Source organism: Panthera leo, chromosome A1 (genome assembly GCF_018350215.1).
Source record: "Panthera leo isolate Ple1 chromosome A1, P.leo_Ple1_pat1.1, whole genome shotgun sequence".
Classification (NCBI taxonomy): domain Eukaryota; kingdom Metazoa; phylum Chordata; class Mammalia; order Carnivora; family Felidae; genus Panthera; species Panthera leo.
In genome coordinates this window covers 230,821,125-230,845,797 of record NC_056679.1, presented here as the reverse complement: position 1 = coordinate 230,845,797, position 24,673 = coordinate 230,821,125, and the positions used below count along the sequence as shown (strand labels likewise).

The 24,673-nt window shown below is 50.3% G+C and overlaps 1 protein-coding gene across 6 annotated transcripts; it reads right to left on the bottom strand.

The window, feature by feature from the left end:
* Positions 1-1,396: 1,396 nt before the first annotated feature.
* On the bottom strand, positions 1,397-23,669 carry CMBL (carboxymethylenebutenolidase homolog). Of its 6 annotated transcripts, none has more exons than XM_042953156.1 (6): positions 23,497-23,669; positions 11,240-11,476; positions 9,971-10,078; positions 5,274-5,416; positions 3,164-3,255; positions 1,397-2,097 (listed from the first exon to the last, which is right to left on the bottom strand). In XM_042953156.1, the coding sequence occupies exons 2-6, from the start codon at positions 11,452-11,454 to the stop codon at positions 1,918-1,920; spliced, it is 738 nt and encodes a 245-aa protein (XP_042809090.1). In that variant the 5' UTR covers positions 11,455-11,476; positions 23,497-23,669; the 3' UTR covers positions 1,397-1,917. The 6 variants fall into 6 exon arrangements, with proteins under 6 accessions (XP_042809090.1, XP_042809096.1, XP_042809111.1 ...); XM_042953162.1 differs by having other exon boundaries at positions 11,240-11,473; XM_042953177.1 differs by lacking the exon at positions 23,497-23,669 and adding an exon at positions 23,300-23,454.
* Positions 23,670-24,673: the final 1,004 nt, after the last annotated feature.

The window sequence follows — 24,673 nt, the reverse complement described above, 5'->3', positions numbered from 1 at the left end:
AATGACCTTTGAACTGTGTGGAATTGGATATATGACAGACCTCTCAAAAATGATAGAGTAAGCCCGAAACTTCCATAGATAACGGTCCTGTCCCGGCTCCTAGAGCAAAAATCCCATAAACAGTGGCTTCGGTGTTTCTTTCTCACTGTTCTGGAGGCTGGGAGCCCAAGACTAAGGGGGGGTTCTTGGGAAGGAGTTCCCTCCCTCATAAGAATAGGTACAGACAGTCCCTGCCCCCCCTCCCTGCTCTGGCAGGTTTCTGTGAGGCAGAGGCCTACCGTGCGCCCGTGAAGAGAGGGCCCGGACGGGCAGGCACCTGCCCCATGTCCTGAGGTCAGCAGGGCCCTGAACCACTCTCGGACCCCGTTAGGAGTGTTCTTCTCTGAGCCAGTGTTAGGCTTTCTGTTGTTCGCAGCCCGAGAAACCTGATGTTCCAGACGGCCCTGCTTCTCTTCCCGGATTCCCTGTCCGGCATAATCTCTACACAGACCTCGGATGGGTCACTGTGTCTGCCCTCCCAGTTCTCTTCTAAGTGCTCTGGAATCCCTCCCCTCCTCTCCATTTTCCTGCAGGGGTGAGGTCCACATCACTCCTCCCTTTTTCGCGTCACCCCTCTGCTGTCACAGAGAAAAGTAAAGCCATCAGTCACATGGGACTCCAAAAGCCCAGCGATGGAAGAAAGGAAGGGGTGCGTGTGGATGCTGGAAGCCGCAGACACCCTTCTTGTCCCTGGCTTCCAGAGTGGAAGTGCCATGAGTTCCCCTCTCCACCCAGAGCCCCAGGATGATAGGAAAGAGCCCCACCCTCAACCCAGGACCCAAGCAAAATGCCCTCCCCCTGGTCCCACCGGATGGAGGGCACCTGTGGCAGGGCCGGGGCCGGGGTGTGAGGGGACACGAGGTGACCCTTCTGGATCTGCAGACTCACAGGAGCCAGTGGGAGTGCACAGCCATCTAGCCGAGGCTTGCTTAGTTTGCAAAGTAAAACTCGCGGCTGGCACAGAACACCAAGTGCGGGACTGTCACGGGGTGGGTGGGGGGAGGGTAACCGGGTTAAAGGAAAGTCAACGGTGGGGCTAGAAAAAGGCAGGGCCTTTACTGGCGCCGACTGGCTCTGCCCCATGTAGCTCCTACCGCCACGCGCACGGCATGTGGCCAGGAATGCCGAGGAGCTGAGCTGTTCACGCGATTTAATATAAATCAATTAAAATATATAAAAACTGAAGCGTGACCCTGTATGCCACCACCCTTCAACTGAATGCACGAGTGATTCCTGACGCAATCCCAGGCCCTGGGCCCCGAAGATGCCCACGTTCTGGAAAATCACTTCCTTGGGAGACGGCCAGATAGTCACTCTAATCCATTGTTCTTTATTAGCTTTTAGAAAAAGCCACGCATTCAGAAAGTAAGTTTATTGGCTCAATATAATTAGGTCAACGAAACCCTATTTTAGCCTCAGTATTTCTCCCAGTGCAATCCACGAACATGACCGACTCATCCGTATTAAGACAGACAAATGCCCAAGGAAGCTGGGTTTTGAATCTGAGTTTACAATTCATGCTCTTCATGGCTCTGCCACACCCATCGTTTTAAAGAATGTACTTAATGAAGAACCACGAAGTCCATGGCTGAGCTGTCAGCTGGTCCATAAGCAGCCCTAGGTTTTTGCCAACAGGATAGTAACTCTACCATTCAAATTCTTCAGGTACTGACCTGTTTTTCCCTTAGTGTATGTGTTCAAAATTAAATTGTATCATGCATTAACATTTCCTACTGCATTTATGTTTGAGATGGAATAATGAATTTCAGGATTCCTGGATTTATTTTATATCAAGATAGTAAAAATTAAACGACCCAAGTATCCCAAAGCAAATTTCTGCATGCGAGCTATTCTGAGAAAGTGTACCCTTGGCCCCTGCTAAACGTACTTGTGCAGCCACTCAATTAAATTCCTTCTTGCCTCATCAACATAGGGCTTGTCCTCGGCTGAACAATCTTCTCTCTTTCGATGCACGAAGCCATGGGTTTGCCCAGAAAATGTTTTAATTTGATATTCCACTTTGCAGTGTTTTTTCAACTTCTGGGTCAGCAAAGAGACCTGATAATGCGGAAGATTTCATGACAGTATGACTTTAACAATCTAGTAATATTTTCCATTCTCCAAATCCTCTCTGAATGCTCATAAAAGAAGTCTAACATCGGTGCCTTAAGTTCCGTAGCTACTGTGAATTTGTTACTTTTAATTTGACAACTAAGAGTCCTCGGCTCTGGCAAAGGAGAGCATCCCAAGCAATGTAAAAATTCGATGCAATATCAATTTCCTGAAATTAAATTAGTATCTTTTGTGTATCATTCAATATATAATACAATACTCATTCAATATATAACAAAATACTCAATATAGTCAAGCGTAAATTGTTTTAAGTTTATATTAATATAGTGTATTAGTTATGAATAATAACAATTTCTAAGCGACTGCTTTTGAACCACAATTTTCTGCTTTTTTCTTATCAACACACTGGGTTTAACACACCCATGTTTTTTTCTTTTCTTTTTTTTTTTTTTTTCTAAGTAAACCCTATCCCCGACATGGGGCTCGAACTCACGACTCCGAGATCAAGAGTCGCATGCTCCACCGACCAAGCCAGCCGGGATCCCCGACACGCCCATGTCTTTAAGGACACACTTTATCTGAACTCCCGGGTTCCATGTGGGAGGATGGGGAGGCCGAGCTTCTATGCCCAGTAACCAGGCCCCACCAAGAGCACATTCGGAGGATTACAATCCCTAAATTCCCCAATAAAACCCATCTTTAAATTTTTCATGTTGAAAATGTTTGGAGGAAGAAATGAACCCTTTGAGACATTTTCCCCGAAAGGTCAAATCATGTCATTAAATACAGAGATGAGGGACACCTGGGTGGCTCGGTCAGTTAAGCATCAGACTCGATTTCGGCTCAGGTCACGATCTCAGGGTCGTGGGATTGAGCCCTGCATCGGGCTCCGTGCTGAGTGAGCCTGCTTGGGATTCTCTCTCCCCCTCCCCTGAGCTCGCTCGCTCTCTCTCTCTCCTTCAAAAAGTAAAAATTGAAACAACTGTGCGTGTGCCCACTCCTACAGGAAAATAAGCAAAAAAGAAAGAAATGAGAAAAGATACCAACTTACTTGCTCAAGAGGAATCACAGCATCATTTTCGGCAAAAATGAACAACGTGGGGTTCTTCAAACTGTGCACATCTTCAGAATCCTTGATGATGCCTGGAAATTGGGGACAGGGACACGGGGGTTGGATTTCCACACACGCGCCTCAGAAAACCATGTGGATTTGGCTTGATTTTTTTCAAAGTAAAATCTGTGCTTTGGGGGTTTTGTTTATTTTCTTTCTAGCAACTCCACGCAAGTGGCCAGACTTTCCTGCTCTCCACCTCCTTCACTGGGTCAGGCCACCAATAACGGAATTAGACCTTGCGGCGGCTTTGCACGCAAAGATACAGAAGCAGCCCCGAAAATGCTCCCTCCTCGTGGGGCACGCCTTCATTTACAAAGAAGTGACGACTGTCCATCTGCACCTTCTGACCACCACTGTTCTAGAAGTTTCTCAAGGTCCACACAAGCCCCATGGCTTCTGGCCTCAGTATGCCAAGGGGCCTCGTTCATACAGTGTTCCACGGGGTAACCGTGCCCAGACCAGACCACAAGTGTCAAGTCTCAGATGTGCCACCTGGTCCGTCTGCAAAAGTTACCTTTCATCCTTCAGAATCACAGAGCATTTGGTCAGAAGCCTGTCCTGCCTTGGGGACAACAACCGTGGGTGTGCCCACTCCTACAGGAAAATAAGCCAAAGAGGTGCCATATGCTGCCCCTCTAAGAAGAACCGTAGTGTTAAAGGCAAGATTACTCTGACACTTGGTAAGGAGGCTGTATTCAAAGGGGACCACCGCACAGGAGGGTGTGAGGGGAGACAGATCCCTCCGCCCAAATACAAGGACAAGTGGGGATTTACGGCCAAGGAGCAGGGTGGGGGGCAGTGGGCAGAAAATTACGAAGAGGAAACACTGGGGTAAGACGGATTCTGGCCAGGTGACAGGACAGGGTTCTTGCTGACAAGAGACGGAAGGCGGGGTGTGAGGAACTTGGACAGACATCAAAAGTAGGGGGTTCTCTCTGAACTGCCCCAATGGGCCAACGTCAGGGCCCGGTCGGGGCCTCCTCGGAAGGAAGACTCACCGTGGAGCCTGACTCGGGTTTGGTGCAGGACAGGGTCCCAGTCAGAAGGGAGAAAATAATGGAAATCTTTTGTTTCCATTTCCTGCGGGAGCCCAGAGAGCCTCCCCTCAACCTGGAACTCGTCTCTAGAAGCAGGGAGCCACAGGACAGATGGCCACGCTCTGTTAAGGCCACACTGTGTGGCTGGACCGAGGTTTGACGCCCTGGAGTCCCGCCGGGCTCTGCAGCTCATGCAGTGTGCAACAGCGGCCAGCAGGGGGTGCTGGCGAGGCGTCCACCAGGCTATTTCACACCAGGGCACCGAACGGCCCGGAACAGCCAGCCCCCTCTGCACAGCGGCAGCTGACAACTGACTATTAACTTTGGGGTAAGTTACTATTTAAAGGGGTTTTTTTTTCTTGCTAAAAGCAAAAATGCCACAGCAAGAAACCATTAATCCAAATAAGAATCCTTTGTGTAACTGTACAATATACTATCATGAAAGAAAGCCAAATTGCCTTCCACGTCTTTTTTTCTTTTTTTAACATTTTTATGGTCCGAATGCTTCTACACTGTGAACTTAGTATGCCATTCCTATATAGAGATGGAATGTTCTTATCTCACTGCTATCATACGTGCGGTTGGTTTGGCTACAATGTTTATGCTGCTACTTACATTTTAGAGTCGCTTTTCCTTTTCTTTCCTTCCTTTATATTGTGTGTGTGTGTGTGTGTGTGTGTGCGGTTGAAAATAACTGCTGTCTTGGAAAAATACCTTCACAGATGTTCCTCGTAAAGAATATTTGATATTCACCATTATCACAGAAATAAATGTGACCCCCTTCATCCTCGGTGAAGAAATCGAGACCTCGGGTTAGGTGACTCCTCTGGTTACTGCATTACCAACCTCCACCTCCACACTCACATTGTTAAAGCCAGTTCCCTCAAGACGGGCCATCTCTGCACAGCTGGGTCTACGCTGCTCCCCGAACCGCTAGTTTGGGAAGAGGCTCCCGGGTGTCCCTCAACCACTCCTGTTCCCATCGCGTAAAATGCACAAGGCAGATTTACCGTAGACGGACACCCCTGCCCTGAATTCTGGGTATTTCATCATCACGTGATGGACAGCCACTCCGCCCCAGCAGAATCCCACGACGCCGATTTTCTGAGCGTGACACTGCTGTTTCAGAAACCTCAAGACAGCATCGACCTCTCTAGAACAGAAAGTTATCCAAGGATCAACAGATACGGATCACTTATATGTGGAATCTAAAAAGCCAAACTCAGAGAAACAGAGAGCAGAGTGGGTGCCGGAGGGGGGGCGTGGGGGAGAGACTGGACAGACGACATTAACTTCCAGTTAGAAGATTAACAAGCCTGGGGGTGTAAGGTGCAGCCGGTGACCTCAGTGAGCAATACTATGTGATAGACTTGAAGGCTGCTAAAAGGGTAAACCTTAAATGTTCTCACCATGAAAAAGAAACGGCAACTATGTGACAGGACCGGGTGTGGGCTAAGGCTACGGTGGCTGGCGATCCTTTTGCAGTATATAAATGTACTAAATGAGCACATTGTACACCTTAAACTTATACAACCTTATGTGTCAATTATATTTCAATAAAATAGGGGCGGGGTGGTGGCGGGGGAGGCAACAGCGAAACACACACGCACAATCAAGAGGGATTTTGTGAGCCCCCTGGGGAGTGAGCTGGACAGCAAGTGCTGTACCAACAGTAACAAGGGCTTCGGCATCCGCTGTTCCTTGACGTTCTGAGATTTCTTACTTTCGTCCTGCCTGAGTGACGCACATCGCCCCACCCGTCTCCCCACGGGTCTCCCTTCCGAGCCCAGCCTCCTCCAATCACCTGTCAGGGCTGCCAGAGGGCTCTCAGCAAACCACACATCAGACCAGCTCGCATGCCAGCTGGAAGCAGAGTTCTGGCTTTCCGCAGCCTCCGGATAAAGGCCAAAGGCCAAAGCACCACTCCTAAGGCCTGATCCCAAGATCCACCCCCAGCGAGCACCCCGGCCCGCCCTCCTCTGGCAGGCGCCGGCAGCAACTGGGCGGCTCCCCAAACTCTCTAACTTGGCACGTTCACCCCTTCAGCTAACATCCCAACTCAGCACCTCCGGACTCCTCCCTCCGGTGTCCCCAAAGAGCAGAGGGGGGATTTGGAAAGCCACCAGGACTATTTAAGCCAGGAGAGGACCAAGAATAGTGGCCCAGTCTGGTAAATGGCTCATTTGCAAATTGATTGTTTGGAACTCTGCGTTTTCAACTAAAAGCAATACACCCCAACGGAGGCAGGGCTGCGAGGCCAGCCAGAAAGTCCTGCTTGATCTGATAAGGAAGAATTGTGGTTTACAAGTTAGAAAAAGAAAAAGAAAGCCATCCCATTGCACTTCCTCCTTCCTTTCTCCTTTAATCATAGCATATCCTTGAGCACATTTAAATACGTGTATCATACCACTGCATGCAAACAGTTATTTTCATAATGTTAGCAGTAATTAATTCTGCAAACTGAAATGGAAAAAGCAATGGTTTTTGACATTTGGGGCTTTAGGTTTTCCTTCAATGCTTTGATCGCAAGAATAACTGCCTTGGGGCTCCCGGGTGACTCAGTTGGTTAAGCGTCCAACTTCAGCTCAGGTCATGATCTCTCGGTCGGTGGGTTGGACCCCCGCGCGTCAGGCTCTGTGCTGACAGCTCAGAGCCTGGAGCCTGCTTCAGATTCTGTGTGTGTGTCTCTCTCTCTCTGCCCCTTCTCAGCTCACGCTCTGTCTCTCTCTCTCAAAATTAAATAAATAACGATAATAATAAAAAAAAAAAAATCTGCCTTAATTGGAGGGAACAAGAAAGAGGCCATTTCCATAAAAATACTGTAACTCGAGTGAACAGGCCTTTGCTTGTGCTGCTCTGAATGTGTTCCCTGCTTTTCTGGGAGCACCAAAGTTTAGCCTTGGATGAACCTCTCCCCCAACCCATGCTTGATTCTTATACCTTGCGAACTCTGCCCTAGGTTCCAGGAGTGAAGTATGTGGGTCAGGCTGACCACCAGAGCATAGCAATCTCCTGGCCACAGTGATTGGTTGAAGGATGGACCTGTGACTGAGTCATAACCATCAGGGCAAAATGAGAATTTTACTGGCTTGCGGGAAAAGAGACCAATGTGGGGGCCGGAGCTGCGGCAGCCATCTTGCCACCCAGAGGCAAAAGCTCCCTGAGAATGAAGCCAGTGCACAGGATGTGGAGTGGAGACACGTTGGGAAGGCAAGTCCCGGGGATACTTTCTGCACTGCGAACCAACCCCTGCTTGAAGCCAGAAACGACCTCTTCTCAGTTCTATAAGCCAAAATATCCCATGACTATGTAAACAGTAAGCATTCAAGATGGGTTTTCTGTTACTTGCAAACAAAAGAACTTGACCAGACACAAGGGTTTCAGTCTCCTTTCAAAGTCAGTGTTTCTGTTTAATGTCTCATTTTTATTTAGGGGCGCCTGGCTGGCTTAGCCGGTTAAGCGTCCAACTTCAGCTCAGGTCATGATCTCATAGTTCATGAGTTTGAGCCCCACATCAAGCTCTGTGCTGACAGCTCAGAGCCTGGAGCCTGCTTCGGATTCTGTGTCTCCCTCTTTCTCTCTCTCTGCTCCTCCCCTGATCGCACTCTGTCTCTCTCTCTCTCAAAATAAACATTTAAAACAAATTTTTTTTTTAAGTGCATAGCTCTCCTTTTCCCCTGTGGCAGAGTCCCACTGGCCTGCTCCCACACCTGCCAGAAACGACCCCTCTGCTCTGTGCTCACGAATGGAAGGCAGGCCCACACAGCTACCCTCCCCCACCCCGGCCCCACCTGCAAAGCTGAATTGCTGCATTCACATCCCAGCCTCTTGCGCTTCCACTTCTCATTTGCTCTGAACTTCTTGCTTCCTTTTGCTTTTCTTGGGGTTTCAGGTTGAGGTTGCACGTCCCCCAGGAGGGACTTGGGAAAGGTAAGCATGCAGGGGAGTTATTCCAGGAATCTCAGGGCCAGCACTGCGGGAGAGGAGGGAAGGAAGTGGGGTCTGCACGGGAGAACCTAGCAGTGGCAATCTCCACGCAGGCCTCGGACAGTTCCCCAGGGGAGCCTGGAGCGCCCTGGCCCCTGGCGGTGCCCCTGACTTGAGGTGGGGGAGCCAGGCCTTCATCCCAGGGAGACTCCTCAGGATGGGGCAGAGAAAGACAAGGCAGCTGACATCCGGAGGCCATCCCAAGGACAGTGAGGGACTGGGCGACGACTTTGTTAACACAGCCCCGGGTGCTCGGCCACGCCTGCCGGGAGCTCCCAAGGCAGCGGGCAGCACCCCCCACGCCCCACAAGCTGCACAGAGACCCTAGGATGACCCTGGCCTGAGCCACAACGTGCTGCTACCCTGCACAGGCCCCTAAAAAAAGGTGGCCCAGTGAGTGAGGGGAGTGAGGCAGGGCCGGGGAAGCAGGACCCAAGGCCCCTTGGGGCTACGGGCACAGGTCTGCTTGGGATCCACCAGCCCAGTGGAAGGAGGGGCCAGCTCTGGAAGGCACTCTGGTGATAGAAGAAAAGAACAGACAGTCCCAGGGACCCAGCGGCCACAGGCAGGGGACCACATCATTAGTTCTGCCAAGCTGGGCTGGGGGAGCAGCTTATCAAAACCAAAGCTCGGGGTGCCTGGGTGGCTCAGTCGGTTGAGCGTCCGACTTCGGCTCAGGTCATGATCTCACAGCTCGTGAGTTCGAGCCCCACGTTGGGCTCTGTGCTGACAGCTTGGAGCCTGGAGCCTGCTTCGGATTCTGTGTCTCCCTCTCTCTCTGCCCCTAACCCACTCGCATTCTGTCTCTGTCTCTCTCAAAAATAAACAAACATTAAAAAAAAAAATTAAAAAAAAAAAAGGCTCAGGTGCATGGTGGGAGAAAGTCAGGTGACAGGGAAGGAGAGCCTTCAGGACAAGTGGCCAAGGTGAGAGTCAAGGCTGGTGGTGGGGAAGCTCCTTTGCCTTGGGCTCACGTTTACTTGCTCAGGAGGAACTGGGCATCAGAGAACAATCCTGCCCCTCTCCCCCTCCACACTGAGTCCAGACAGAAGAGGGTGTCTGACTGGCAGCTGGGAGGTCTGGTCCTTGCTTCTGGACTCCTGGAGCTAATTTCCTAAAAGGCTGAGATCCTGGGGGATCCCCCGCTTTTCCTCTCAATGCTCCCCGGGTCCTGGCACAATGGCAGTCTAGCCCTGGCGTAAAGACCCAAAGTCTCGGCGGGGGGGGGATGTTAGAGGGGGGAAGTAGGGGCAGGTCTCGGCTGGGGGGAGGGGACGGCCCTTCGGGTTTCCAACCAGCTGAGCGGTAACGGAGCCGGGGCTGGTGTTGACTCTGGCGTCTTTTCTCTCCCCGTTGTCTCAACTGGTTCTGCGGCCAGGACAGGAAGGAAGGAATGTCCACCCTCTGGACCCCAAAAGCCCCCTTGTCAAGGGAAATCGTACCGCCCGCAAAGCAGCACCTCCGCAAAGTTCCCCTGGCATCAGTGCCATGAAGTTTCTGGAAGGGGGAAGCAGACGAGCCTGCTGGCACCGCAGGAGCCCTTGCCGGGACCTCACCTCCAGGGACACACTCTGTGCTGCACGAAAGCATGTGTCCATGGAAGCCCTGCCACAGGGGAGGGAAGGTGGGTGCCCAAGTGGTGATGTCACACGCACTTCTCTGCTCTCCAGGGGTCCTGGGGCGGGCAGGAGGGGGAGCACAAACACGGGTGATAACTTACCTGTCGATCTTTCTGGCGTCTCTTGTTTTCAACCAGTCCGGGAAGGTGGACCAGTCCCCAGAAGGCTGCCAGGGTTCTTGCCCCACAAAGAAGTCTGGAAGGATGGCTCTGCAAAAAAGGGACGTCAACTGACCTTCACTTTGGAGCTGGTGGCACACGGTATTTGCTTACGCTCGTTAAGACCCGGGCTACGAGGGAGATTCTGCTTCAGAGGAAAAGAAAAGTGGTGCCCACGAGAGCCAGCTTTGATCACATCCGAGAGGCCAGCTGGCACCGGGCCACACCACTTCGGATTTCACAAGCGTAGGTGCACGGCCTCTGACGGCCGCCTGCAGCCCAGCCCATCCGAGATGACGAGGCAATCGGACAGGGCGCCCTCCCCACGAGACTGATGGCACAGGATGGAGACCCGGGAGGCGTGGGCCCGGGAGGGGCGGGGTGGTGAGCGCAGGGGTGTCCCCGACCCCCTGGAGGAGTCGCAAGGCTCAGCTGGCCTTTCGAGTTAGCCTCAGGTCAGAGGGCACATCTGGGGAGCATGTCCAGTCACCATGACTAAGCAGTTTTCCCCCGCCCCTGCCCGGAGGGGAAGGTCTACTGCAGGTTCTGAAATGGGCCGCGCGGAGAAAACAAGCCAGTCCGCTGCGTCCGCGAACACCCCCCCCCACCTCATCTCGTCAACCCCGGAGGGTGGGTCAGCACGGCTCTGGCCAGAGACCTGCTTCCGAAAATAAAGGTCATCGCCAGGGATGGAGGAGCTGTGCTTCCTTCCCGGCGTCGAAGGAACCCTGAAGCCTGGGTCAGAAGAATCCAAGTTCAAGTCCCAGTCGGCCCTGTAACCTTAACAGGTCGCTTACCCACTTTTAGCCTCATTTTCTTGACCTGAAGAAGAGACTGCACCCTGCACTGCCCAACCTCAGGGGGTCGTTTTGAAGGAGAGAGGACTTGTACGCCTGAGGGGGCTTTGTAGATCACGGGCGGCAATGCTCATTTTTCATGTTCTGTCTCCACCCAAAGGACCCCGTTGGGCAACAGAAACCCCAGCCCCGGGCAGCCTGCTGGCTGGACTGGGCTGGGAGCGGTGGGAGCGGTGGCCTCCAGGTGCTGTTTTAGGTTCGTGTGATCCACAGTCCCCATCTACCTGTGCCCAGCGAGACAAGGACGTCGACAGCTTAGCGCACGGTCAGGGTGTTGTGGTTTTGTTTTCCCTGAAGGGATCAAGATAGATCACAGAGGTTTCCATGAAGTGAAGAAACAGAACTGCATACATACGTGTATCCATTTCCTGCGATCATGTCAGTCATGTATCTGCTATTGGGCAACTGCCAGCCAAATATGTCTTGAATGACGATCACAGCCTTGCCCGTGTCGAAGGGGGGTTTGGTGACATAAGCCTTGATGTGCTCGACTTGAACTTCGCGCCCCATCCCTCCATACTCTATCTTATGGCCAATGTCACACGGACAAGGATGAGCCTCGTTAGCCATTGGAGATATTTAAGTTGGGCTACTGAGAGAGAAACATGCATTATGATCTGAATGGTGCAAATCCAAAGATTGTAAGCAGCAAGTAAATTAAAATCAAGAGCACAAAAAATGGGGCGCCTGGGTGGCTCAGTCGGTTAAGCGTCCGACTTCAGCTCAGGTCACGATCTCGCGGTTTGTGGGTTCAAGCCCCGTGCTGGGTTCTGTGCTGACAGCTCGGAGCCCGGAGCCCGCTTCGGATTCTGTCTCTGGCTCTCTCTGCCTCTCCCCTGCTCTCTCTCTCTCTCCCTCAAAAATAAGATAAACATTAAAAAAAGTACAAAAAATAATTAAGTTTAACTCTACATATCGTGTATTTATGGAGGAAAGAGCTGGGAATCCACTCCCATTACAAACACTCAAAATACCTAAGTAAATGTAACCAACGGATAAAAATTAAAATGGGGAACTCATAGGAAAAGAAGGGATTGGAGAGGATTGGATTAGCCAGGACTGGAGAGGAGACCTGAAGCCAGGATCAGCTTGGCATGAGCAGACACTAAGGGAGCCCAGAGATACTGGGGAGAAGGCTAAACCCAGGAACGAGCTCTAACACCACCGGATGCTTAGGATGTGTCCAGTGAGGCCTCTGGACCCCATAAGATAGGGATCCATGGCTGACACCCCATGAAGTGTCAGGGCCCCAAAAGGTTTATATTTAGTGGGGAACGTAAAAACAAAAAACAATAACAAAAGAAAAAAAAGAAAATGCTACCAACCAGGACTAAGACTGTGATTAGAAAACCCAGAGAAGGTAAAAATAACCCCCCAAATGTCCCCCCAAATGTCCACTGTCCTTTCAAAGTAGGATTACCTAGACTATGACATTTAACCCAATAACTGACCCTGGGCAGTGAAATCCCTGGGCACCAGCAGAAGCAGAAGCAAATCTACTCAGAGCAAGACGTTCCCAATCCAGGACAAAAAACACCACCCACTGGGGCGGCTGGGTGGCTGTCGAGCGTCAGGCTTCGGCTCAGGTCATGATCTTGCGGTTTGTGGGTTTAAGCCCCACATCGGGCTTGCTGCTGTCAGCACAGAGCCTGCTTTGGAACCTCTGTCTCCCTCTCTCTGCCCCTCCCCTGCTTGTGCTCTCTCTCTCTCTCTCTCAAAAATAAATAAACATTAAAAAAAAAAAAAAAAAAAAAAAAAACACCACCCACTGAAGAGGGACAATAAAGGCCCTGACAGTGGCTGGGGTCTGGATAGAATTTGCAGGGAAAGCCAACTGAGGCAAAGAGGAGACAGGAGGATGAGGGGTTTTGCCTGAGCAACTGTCTTTAAATGAGAAGGAGGACACTTGGGAAGAGCAGGTTTGAAGAGGTCAGGACTTAAATGCGGAGCCTGGGAAGTCTGAAATGTCTGCTCGACAAGCTCCGTGGACCGCGCAGAACAGCAAGTTTGGGGCAGGGGTCCAAGCCGGAAGTACAAACTTGATACAGTATGGTCAGCCTACACAGCCAAGCCTCATTTTTTGCCGCTTCCATGCACGTGAAGTTGCCTAGTCACAAAACTTATTTGCAACCCCAAAATCAATACTTGCAGTAATACTGCGACCATCCACGGACTTTTGTAAAGCACTGAAAAATCTGAGTCACCCACATGCACGGTCCCGGCCAAGGTCGAACAAGGCAACGCCCCGCCTTCCCATATCAGCCCTCACGCTGTAAACAAGTATCCTTTTCACTTTCTATTTAGCGCCACATCTTTTGCATTTTTGTGCTTTTTGGCGGTGATTGCGGTGTTTAAAGAATGGACTCCATGCACAGTAGTGAAGAGCTGTCTAGTAATAGGGCACGAAGGCTACGATGGGCCTACAAAGATAACGTGTGCAGCAGACAAGCTCAGTTCAGGCACACATTACACCTGTTGACTGCGAGTTCAATGTTAATGAATCACCTATGTATTAAATGAGGTGTCTCTACACAGAAACACACAAAAAACTAGGTTATGCATTGATCAGTCGACAGAAACATGACCAGAGGCTCATAGAACCCTACCTGTATTTCCTCTTGGAGCCATGGTTCAGTATTTGCTAGTTCAGTGTCCCTGTGACTTTATAGAACGTAAGCACGTTCTATGGCTGACCCTTGAACCACACAGGTTTGAACTGCACGGTCCACTTACACGTGGATTTTTTTTTTTTTCAATAAATTCAGCACAGGACTGCAAATGTATTTTCTCTTTTTTTATGATGTTTTTACCATTTTCTTTTCACTAGCTCACTTCATTGTAAGACTACAGTGTATAACGCACAGAGCATGCACCCTCTGTGTTCATCAACCGTTTATGTTACCAGAAAAGCTTCCGATCAACAGCAGACTATAAGGAACTACATTTCTGAGGGGGTCAAAAGTTACATGCAGATTTTTTGACTGCACAGGGGTCCATGCCCCTAACCGCCCCCCCCCCCACTCTGATGTTGTTCAAAGTCAACTATACTGTAAATAACGAGAATCCATCCGCAGTACATACTATTGGAAACCTTGAGCATGAATGGCATGATTAAAGGAATGATTAGATAAGAAGAGATAAGGAAGAAGAAGGATCTAGAAGAGCGAGCGAGCCCTGGGGCCTTCACCATTAAAAGCTTTGGGGAAAGAGCGAGCCTGAGAATAAACAGTCAGAAGGGAGGAACCCCCCATTCACGAGCCTGGAGCCACACGAAGACAAGTTTTCAAGGAGGGAGACTGTAGACACAGGCATTCTGCAAGAGGGGTGGCCACAGGGCTCAGCAGTGTGGACGTCAGGGTGGTCTCCACGAGAACAGGTCTGGTGGCCATGACGGCAAACGGGCTTGGGGGCAAATGAGAGGAGAGAACCTGACAGCGTGAACACAGAAGTTCTTCAAGGCTTTTACCAGAAAGAGGGGCAAAGAGAGCGAGCAGACGGAGGCAAGGCAGAGCAACAGGTCTTTTTATTTTTTAACGGAAGAAATGTTAGTACATTTACAGGTGGATGAGAACGGGTGCCTCACAGAGGAAAACAAAGCAAAACCAGCCCAACCCACGGTGCCAGGTGATGAGGGACACAAAGGCAAGAGAAATGTAGCTTAAGTTGAATTTCCTGACAGCTTGCAGCCCACTGACAGACACCTGACACATAAGAGCGTGACCTTCCTCAAGGAACTCACCGCTGCCCTAGTGCTTTAATGTTCACTTTAATTAAAGACTAAAAGTGACCTTGGGGCACCTGGGTGGCTCAGTTGGTTAAGCGTCTGACTCTTGCTTTGAGCTCAGGTCATATGATCTCACGGTGTGTGAGTTCGAGCCCCGCGTTGGGCTCTGCACTGACTCTCTCTCTCTCTCTCTCTCTCTCTGCCCCTCCCCTGCGTGTGCTGTCTCTCTCTCTCAAAATAAATGAATAAACATAAAAAAACAAAAAGCCTAAAAGTAACCTTATCTTAACAGCAACTAGCCCCTCAAGGTCCTGAAAGCCTTGATTCCAAGTTCCTTAGGGACTTTCGCTCTCCCTAACTACCACTAATTAAAAAGTACACAACCAGTCCCTCCTCACAACCCCTGGGCAGCTCTTTCTGCCCACAGGGCCTGTCCCCATGCTATAATAAGATCACCTTTCTGCACCAAAATTCCTTCTTAGCTGTTTGCTCACAAACCCTAGAGCTAGGGGAGCTAGGGGAGCAGGGGACCACCCACCTTCCTTGGAAGCATGGACGGGTCCTCCTCGGTCCCAGGAGGGGAGGCGGAGGAGGGGTGGATGACATCGGGGCAGGGGGCCGAGGACGCTCTGCGCATCTGCTCAGAAAACTGACAGCAGAGTTGACAGTCAGGGTGAGAGCAGGCGGGGAGGGGACAGAAGAAGTGGGAAGATGAAGGACCAGGGAACTGTACACGGTCCTTGAGGCCATGTGCCCCCAGCCAGGTCCGGGATGGTGGTTTGAGGCTGGCAGCGAGATGCAGCAGAACAGACCAGGCTCTGGAGGTCACCACGGGGCAGGTGGATCCACGGTGAGCAGGCAGACCCGAGGTGGAAAGACGGACTGGCCAAGGAAGGGGCGTAAGATGCGACGAGATCACAGTGGATCCCTACCTGCCACGTCGCTGCCCTGCCAGATGGTTAGAAACCTGAGTAGAAAAGCGGAAGTCATCTGTTGGAAGAAAATAAAGGGGAACACCTTTTCCTTGAATCTTGGAGCAAGGCAGCATTTCTTACATTAGACCCAAAACCATGAACCATAAAGAAAAAGATTAATACATTTCATTAAGTACGCATCAGTCTGCTCGAGCTGCCATAACAAAATACCACAGGCCGGGCAGCTGACACAACAGAAATGTGTTTCTCACCGTTCCGGTGGCTGGATGTCAAAGGTCAGGGTGCCAGCAAGGTGGGGCTCTGAGGGGGACTCTCCTCACTTGCGGACAGCCGCCTTCTCGCTGTGTCCTCACACGCAAGCTTTCTGGCCTCTTCTTAGAAGAGCTCGAATCCCGCCATGGGGCCCCACCCTCATGACCTCATCTCAACCTGATCGGCCAAGGCCCCACCTGCAAATACCGTCACATTGGGGGTTAGGGCATCCACCTATGAACTCTGGGGACACACGATGCAATCCACAGCGGTAGGTGACTGTAAAAACCACTTATAAGACAACTGGGGGAGACTGAACTGGTTGGATATCTCGTGATATTGAGAGTTACTGTTAACGGACTGGTGGGCAAGGGCCAGATACGACTATTGAAGTGATGGTTTTGTGTGTGTGTATCTGTATCTTTTACAGCCACCTGCTGATGTATATACAGATGAAACAGCCAGACATCTAGGATGTGCTTCAAAACAGCCCAGGGGGTGGTGGAGGTGGGGAAGAGGTATTATTATTTGAGATATTATTCTCAAAGCAGAAGATTTAGTATCTAGATAACATATAGGGAAAATCCGTATAAATCAACAAGGAAAAGACAAACCCAAGAGATAAATGCTCCAAAGATCTGAACAGGCAACTCACAAAACGGTACCCCTGAGTGGCACCCAGACCTCTGAAAAGACATTCAACCTCACTGGTATTTAAGAAATTATACTATTTTGTACCTAAGAAAGACACTATTTTGCATCAGCTTGGCAAAAAGGTCTGTTAACACCAAGAGTTGGTGACCATACAGGGAAAGAGGAAGGAACGTGAGCTGATACAAACTCAAAATACAAACTCTGGCGAGACAGACTACTTTGGTCTGGTAAGGTCTGGCAAAGTCAAAGATAAAGACACCTGCAACCCAGAAATGCCACAGCTGGGTGTACTCCCTAGAGAGATTTACACCTGTGTGTATGAGCGCGTGGTGAGGACAGACGGCGTGTTCCTGGCGGCAATAACCAGAAGCAATCGAATTGACCTTCAGGAGGAAAACAGGGTCAACTGCGATTTAGTCGTTACTGTGGGCTGAGTTGTGTCCCCCAAAAAGGTATGTTCAAGTTCTAACTCCCAGAGCTTATGAATGTGCCCTTATTTGGAAATAGAGCTTTGCAGAGGTAATCAAGTTAAGATGAGGTCATACTGGATTAGGGTGGCCACTGCCCCTAATTTTGGAAATTTGGATACAGCAACACACAGGGGAGAAGGCCCCATGGAGACATAGGTGGAGACTGGAGTATCTACCTGCCAAGCAACACCAAGGATGGCCGGGCACCATCAGAAGCTGGGAGAGAAGCAACGAAGGATCCCCCTCTGTAGGTCCATAGAAAGCACAGCCCCGCTGACACCTTCCCTGCAGACTTCTGGCCTCCAGAACCGTGAGAGAATAAATTTCTGTTGTCCTGGGACACCTGGCTGGCTCAGTGTACAGACCGTGCAACTCTTACTCTCGGCATTGTGAGGTCGAGCCCCATGCTGGGTGTAGAGATGGCTTAAGAATAAAAAAAAACCTTTAGAAAAATATTCTGTTGTCTTAAGTGACCCAGTTTGTGGTAATTTGTTACGGCCACCCCAGGAAACAAATAGATTCATAACTACTCCGTGAATAAACTACACGTGTATTTACCGATATAAATCTTAGAAACATAATGCTATATAAAAAGACAATGTCCTTGGGGCGCCTGGGTGGCTCAGTCGGTTAAGCGTCCGACTTCGGCTCAGGTCATGATCTCGCGGTCCGTGAGTTCGAGCCCCCGTCGGGCTCTGTGCTGACCGCTCAGAGCCTGGAGCCTGTTTCACATTCTGTGTCTCCCTCTCTCTGACCCTCCCCCGTTCATGCTCTGTCTCTCTCTGCCTCAAAAATAAATAAACGTTAAAAAAATTAAAAAAAAAAAAAAGACAATGTCCTTTTTGATGCTAAATAAAGACTAAGAACCCAAAATAGTACTTATTTTATTAATAAATATACTGTAGTAAAAGTGTGATGCATGGGAATAAAACACACCACGATTAGCCAGTGGTTACTAGCAAGGGAGAAAGGATGGAGACAGCTGGCTTTAACCGCATTTGTTACATGTAACTTCCTAAGAAAGTTGTTTTTTGTTTTTTTTTAAGATTTTTATTTTTGAGTAATCCCTACACCCAACATTGGACTCAAACTTACAACCCCAAGACCAAAAGTCACATGCTCTACCGACTAAGACAGCCAGGAGCCCCAGAAAGTCTTGATTAAGGACAAAATGTTCCAATTGTTTTGCGTGGGTCACATGAATATGGGTGGCTGTTAGACTATTTCCTATACTTTCCAGAATATTCTGGAAGGCAAATAACTTACATTTTAAGGAAACACATATTAAGAGCTGGTCTTTTGCTCAAAGAAGATTTGAATCTATTCCCCACGGGTTTGTTTTCACAACCTATGTTATGAAACTATTATTAGCAAGAGAAGTCACAACAATCCAGCACCAAGAGCGGTAAATTTTACGTGTAATGCACTATTTGTTGACAGCCGATTCTTTATGCTGATTGCTTACCTGGATTGTCCTATGGGGACGTGGAGACCACGAAAAATCCTAGCCGTTCCAAAGGGGCCTCGAGCCTGAATCTTTTTACTTTATCTTCAATTGATACCCACTTTTTTTTTAAGTTTATTCTTATGTATTTTGAGAGAGACAGAGAGCAAGTCGGGGGGAGTGGCGGGTGGATAGAGAGACCGAGGGACACAGAGAATCCCAAGCAGGCTCCACTCCTCAGCACAGAGCCCGATGCAGGGCTTGAACTCACAAACCGTGAGATCATGACCTGAGCCGAAATCAGGAGCCAGCCAGGCTCACAAACCGTGAGATCATGACCTGAGCCGAAATCAGACACAACTGACTGAGCCACCCAGGCGCCCCCAATTGATACCCACTTTCCAGAAGGAATGTTTATGGCCAGGAGAGCCACTGTCTGGATGCATCCTACGCAAGCAGGCAGTGGCAGGGAGAGGCCTGGGTGTGGAAGGCGGGACTCCGGCCAGACCCCTCATGTAGCAGAGTAGTGCATCGTGTGTTCTGGGCCAAGGCCACAGGGCAGGGAAGCTGGTTTCCATGGACAGCCCGCCGTGGCCCCCCTGTGGCCCCCCTGTGGCTCCCAGGGAAAGCGCCTGGGGGAGCACACCCAGGTGGGCCCTACTGACAGGAGGACACTAAAATTCCTCTACAGCCCTTCCAGGATTCTGCCTCTGCCCCCTCCCTCCCCCAAATGACACATTTGTTAAAGGATAATTTTCACAAGGAAAGGAAAACCATGACTCTCATGCAGATTTACAACAATGAACACGTGAAGGATTTTACTTCTCTAAGAAGAAGGAACGAGGCAGATGTGAGAACTGGTTCGAAGGAAAAAAGAAAAGAGCACAAATGCATACGGACGACAGCACAGCTGAAATTGCAAAAGGACAGAAAACGGAGTTTTCTGCAGGAGGGAGGAAGCCATGAATCCAGCCACACAGGACAGAATTTACTAACTTGTTGGTTACTGGCCACTTACAAAGAAAGAGTTGCAGCGGCTCAAAGACCACGGGCCGGGAAGGATGCCCCACGGATGACCGAGGTTTTCTACAGAAACACGAAGTTCCTTCTGCATGACCTTCACCGTGAGGTCATTCTGCGTGAGCGACAGTGCTGTGCTTTCCGCCTACTTAGGGACGGGACAGGGGGTCTGACGTGGACGGTGGGGGGCTCATAAAATGTGTCAAGAAGGGCTTTTCTGGGGCGCCTGGCTGGCTCTGTCATGGAGTACATGACTCTTGGCCTCGGGGTTGTGAGTTTGAGCCCCATGCTGGTGTAGAGATAACTTAAAAATAAAATCTTAGAAGAAGGAGGAAGGAGGAAGGAGGAGGAAGGAGGAGGAAGGAGGAAGGAGGAAGGAGGAAGGAGGAAGGAGGAAGGAGGAAGGAGGAAGGAGGAAGGAGGAAGGAGGAAGGAGGAGGAGAGGAAGAGCTTTCCTGCATCATGACAGGTGGGCTTGGCAAAACTCACCGGCCACCTCGAGACCAGATCCATGGTCTCCACTAGGGAAGCCTCTGAACTCAGAACCCTCCTCATGGTGCCAAGGATAACTGAGACGCACCCCTGCACAGGAGAGCCTGACTCGCACCTTCTTTGGCGAGGCCACACTGGCCGGCAGCGCTAATGCTCATGATCCGCCCATGACATTCACCCAAGATGCCACCAACATGTGACTGATCTCAAGCCTCACTCTCCCACAGTGACTTTTACGGTCCCTTAACCAACCTTCTCTCCCTCACCAAGCTCCGCTGACCTCTCTTCTCAAACAGGCCTGTGTGGGGCTTCTGGATGCATCCCTGCTGTGCCTAGTTTCAGTAAGAATCCCGCTAAGTCAGTTTCACAGAATCCCTGACCCCTGATATCTGATCTGGTTGCTCATCGTCCACCCCCTCACCCCCAGGCGATGTCTGATCTCTCTGGCTTGTCTTCTGCAAGAACCCTGTTAGGTCGGTTTATCCAGAACTCCCATCCCCTGTGACGTTTCCTCTTAGTCATTTTCCATCCACTGACCCCCACCACCCCACTCCCTGGCTATAAATCCTCACTTTTCTTTGCTATTTCCAGGGTTGAGCCCAATCTCTCTCCCCCACTGTAAAACCCCACTGCGGTGGGCCCTACACCTATCCCAAAGGTCCTGAATAAGGTCTGCCTTCCGTTCCTTAACAAACGCCATGAATGAATGATTTGTTCTTCAGCCCCCTGCAGCCCTGCTTCACACACCAAGCACCTCCACAATATCACAAGTCAAGACCCATGGGGATCACTGGCGCCCGTTTGATGCCAATTCCAAGGAGCTAACATGTCCTGCCTTATCTCCTTTTTTTTTCCATTTCTTTTTTTTTTTTTTAAGTGAGTTAACATACGATGTAGTCTTGGTTTCAGGAGTAGAACCCAGTGATTCATCGCTTACATTGGACACCCAGTGCTCATCCCTAAAAGTGCCCTCCTGAATGCCCATCACCCATTTCAGCAAATGGTGCTGGGAGAACCGGGCCACTGTCTTACACCAGACACAAAAATAAACTCAAAATGGATGAAAGACCTCAATGTGAGACAGGAAACCAACAAAACCCTACGAGAGAAAACAGGTAGCAACCTCTTTAACCTTGGCCGCAGCAGCTGCTTACTTGCCGTGTCTCCAGGGGCGAGGGAAATAAAAGCAAAAATGAACTATTGGGACCCCATCAGGATAAAACCTCCCGCCCCTTCCCCTAACATGAACCTTCCTGAGGCATTCCTTTGCCCCATATATACCTGTCCTTGATTTCTCTTTTGAATCAGTTATAAAATCTGCCTGGTTCCTTCTTTAATAAGTAAAATAGAATCTTTAACACATGCTCATTTAAAAAAAAAAAAATGTTAAGTAATCGCTCTATATCCAACGTGGGACTCGAACTCACAAGCCCGAGATCAAGAGTTGCATGCTCTACCGACTGAGCCGGCCAGGCACCCCAACATGTGCTCATTTTTCTGTCTGTATGAGAGTCACGCTCTCACCTTCCCCTGAAAATGATCTTTTAACAACGCTATTGAATAACATTCCCCTTTTTTCTCCAGAAGTCAAAACGGTGAGAAATGGATGGTGACGTATGGCCCAGAGGATGGGGTTTTCCTACTTTCATACCCTCAAGGACGTAAATAGCTCAGAAGTCAGACTTCCCGGTGCAGTGAAGTTCTCCAGCAGAAACAGAAAACAGATTTCAACAAGCAAAGGGAATTGGCATAGGTGGGGCTGTAACAAGCAAAGAAGTCCAGGAAGAAATTTCTAGAAGCTTCAGAGATTTGGAAACCATCAGAAAGCAAACAAAGGCTGAAAGGTAACAGGGGAAGGCAGTGGCTAAAGGGGAAGGTTCAGTGTTTTCCCTTCACTGGGTAAACACTGCAGGAACTTGCTTGGCAACTGAGTTTTGATCTTGCAGCTGGGAAAGCAGGGCCCTATTTACCCACAGATGATTCTACCAACTTCAACAACTCCAGATCTATTTGTCCTCAATCATGCTTCTATTTTCCATAGGGGACAGGTCTAGACAGCATTGATTAGAAAGGTAGATGTAATGAGGACCCACCGGCCTGCAAACAAGCCAATCACGTGGCTGCCTTTGGCTTCTCTCAGGCTGTTCTTAGGCCTGGACAGTGTGTCCCCAGACACCTGTGGGGCTCACTTCTGACCACCTTATTTGAAATGGGCTTTGAAAACATCAGCTTATATCTTCCATCAGCAAGGAGGCCTGATCGCAGTTTCCTATGTCAGCAAGGCCTAGGAGAGGAGACACTTTCGCCTGCCAACCCACACGGCTGAGTGGGTGACCCGTGCAGTTCTTCTTGGCAACACGCACCCGGTACCGAGCACCAAAGATGCCATGATGCTAGACCCATGGTCTCCTCTCTAGACCCAGTAGTACCCACCCTAAGGAAATACTGCCAAATGGGGATAATAATTTTTTTTTTTTTTTTTTTTTTTTTTTTTTGAGACAGAGCGAGAGACAGAGCACACACAGCAGGGGCAGGGGCAGGGGCAGAGAGAGGAAGAGAGAGAAAATCCCAAGCAGGCTCCACACTGTCAGCGCAGAGCCCGATGCGGGGCTTGACCTCACGAACCTCAAAATCATGACCTGAGCTGAAATCAAGAGTCCGACATTTAACCAACTGAGTCACCCAGGTGCCCCCCATAATGATTTTTTGAAGCCCGCATCCCTCTTGTCAGTTCAGATGAAAGCATGAAACACCAGAGGTCATATCTACCCAAGGCACAGCCAGACCAGCCAAGGAACAAAAAGGCCTAGGCTCAAGGGATACGAATGCTTGCTTCAATTTCTAACATAAGAAATAAAGATATTTTCCAGATTCCAAGCCCCTTGAAATGGAAAAGACCTCCAGGGCACCAGATGAAGTGGCACCAGGTCACCTGCTAGTAGGACCTCATGGGCCTCTAATCAAAGGTGTCCACCTTCTCACAAGACCTCTTCCCCCAAATTTTGCCCTTAAAAACCCTCATGCAAGCCATCCGAGAGTTCTGGACTTTTGAGCATTAGCTGCCCCCGGTCTCCTGGGGGGCCACACCAATAAATCGCCTATTTTTCTCCTCTGCAAAAGCTTGGTGTCAATTCGTAATGGCTTGCAGCACTTGGGGGGGGGGGGGGGGGACAAACTCTCCTTTGGTTTGGTTACATTTTGATGCAAATAGGCTCATCTTTCCCACGGGTTTGTACTGGCAAAAACCACACAACTGAAATGCCCAACTTGTAGGACAATAATTACAAAGAGTATTCCATTCGAAGGCATGGAAGAAAGGCTCCGGACACAGCGTTCTATGGAAAAAATAAATAACGAGTTTCTGCACAGCACGATTGCAGCTACGTTTTTGACAGAGGTGGCTGAACAGGACAGGAAAACATACCCAAGTGGGCCGGCCCAGGTTGCTTTTCTGCGGTGATAATGTACTGCTGCTTTGGGAAAAGGTTTGGGAAAAGGACTTTTTGGTCGGCTCGGGACCTGTGCGCAGGGCAGACTTGCTCGAGCTGCTGCAAACACTCGCGCCGAGGCAGCGCGGCGCCGGGCTGCGCGCGTTCCCGCGCGCCCGCGGAGCGCACCTACCTGTCCGCCGCCGGAAGCCTGCGTTCTCCCCGCGCCGAGGCTGCCCGCCGGGCCCGGGGACGGTCGGGGCAGGGGGAGGGGAGGCGCCTCCCGCCGGGACGGAAGTGGACGCGCGGTGACGGAGGGCGGCGGATCCCCACGGGCCAGTGGCTGCCCGGGATTCCAGGCCTCCCGGGAAGGCCGGGCGGGGGAGGGGAGGCTCGGAGCGTACGGGGGTGGGGGAGGGGGGGGTGGGGAGGGCAGGAGGGGAGGGGCGGGGACGGGAGGGCAGAGGGGGAGGAGGAGGCGGGGGCGGGGGAGGAAAGCCAAAAGCAGCGAGACAGCCGGCCTGTGAAATTTACGAGAGTGCCTGGCTCCTAGGGCCTGGGACTTCCCTGTTGTAAATCTAAATTAGGCTGTTTTTAAAAATAAGTCGTTACCGGGCGCCTGGGCGGCTCAGTTGGTGTGTGGCCCACTTTATGGGACGTAGGCTCAGGTCATGGTCTCACAGTTCGTGAGTTCGAGACCTGCATTGGGCTCTGTGCTCTCAGCATACAGCCTGCTTCAGACCCTCTGTCCTCCCCTCTCTCTCGCTGCCCTCCCTAGCCCCCCTCCCCCAAAATAAATAAACATTAAAAAAATAAAATAGCGGCGCCTGAGTGGCTCAGTCGGTTAAGCGTCCGACTTCGGCTCAGGTCATGATCTTGCAGTTCGTGGATTCCAGCCCCACATCGGGCTCTGTGCTGACAGCTCAGAGCCCGGAGCCTGCTAAGGATTCTGTGTCTCCCTCTCTCTCTCTCTGCCCCTCCCCAGCTCCTGCTCTGTCTCTGTCTCTCTCTCTCAAAATTAAATCAACATTAAAAAATTGTTTTAATTACAATAAAAATAAGTTGTTGCATACTTACAGTTGCCCCCACTGTGTTATATCTGGTCCTCTAAAGTTATCATAACCAAGTCAGCTGGCTCCAAAGAAGGTTAAAGAAACGGGAAGAAATGTGCATTTGGAAAATAAGTGACAGTGGAGAAAATACCAGCTTCCTGAGGCCACAAGAATTTGACCACAAATCTTAAGACCCGGAACATAGAACCTTATTAATTTAGATGCTTCTAATTGGAAAATGTGCGAATCCAGATAAAAGATGACTTAGATCTTTCCCGCCAGAAAGATGGCAAATCGGTAAGATAAAAAGACAACAGG

What these genes read in the sequence shown, in the direction of transcription:
- CMBL (XM_042953156.1), bottom strand. Translation starts at nt 11,454, where the DNA reads ATGGCTAACGAGGCTCATCCTTGTCCGTGTGACATTGGCCATAAGATA. An exon ending in ATCGCAGGAAATGGATACAC is followed by an intron (nt 10,079 to 11,239) that starts GTATGTATGCAG and finishes CCTTTTTTGCAG; the next exon opens with AGCCATCCTTCCAGACTTCT. An exon ending in GACGCCAGAAAGATCGACAG is followed by an intron (nt 5,417 to 9,970) that starts GTAAGTTATCAC and finishes TTTCTGTTCTAG; the next exon opens with AGAGGTCGATGCTGTCTTGA.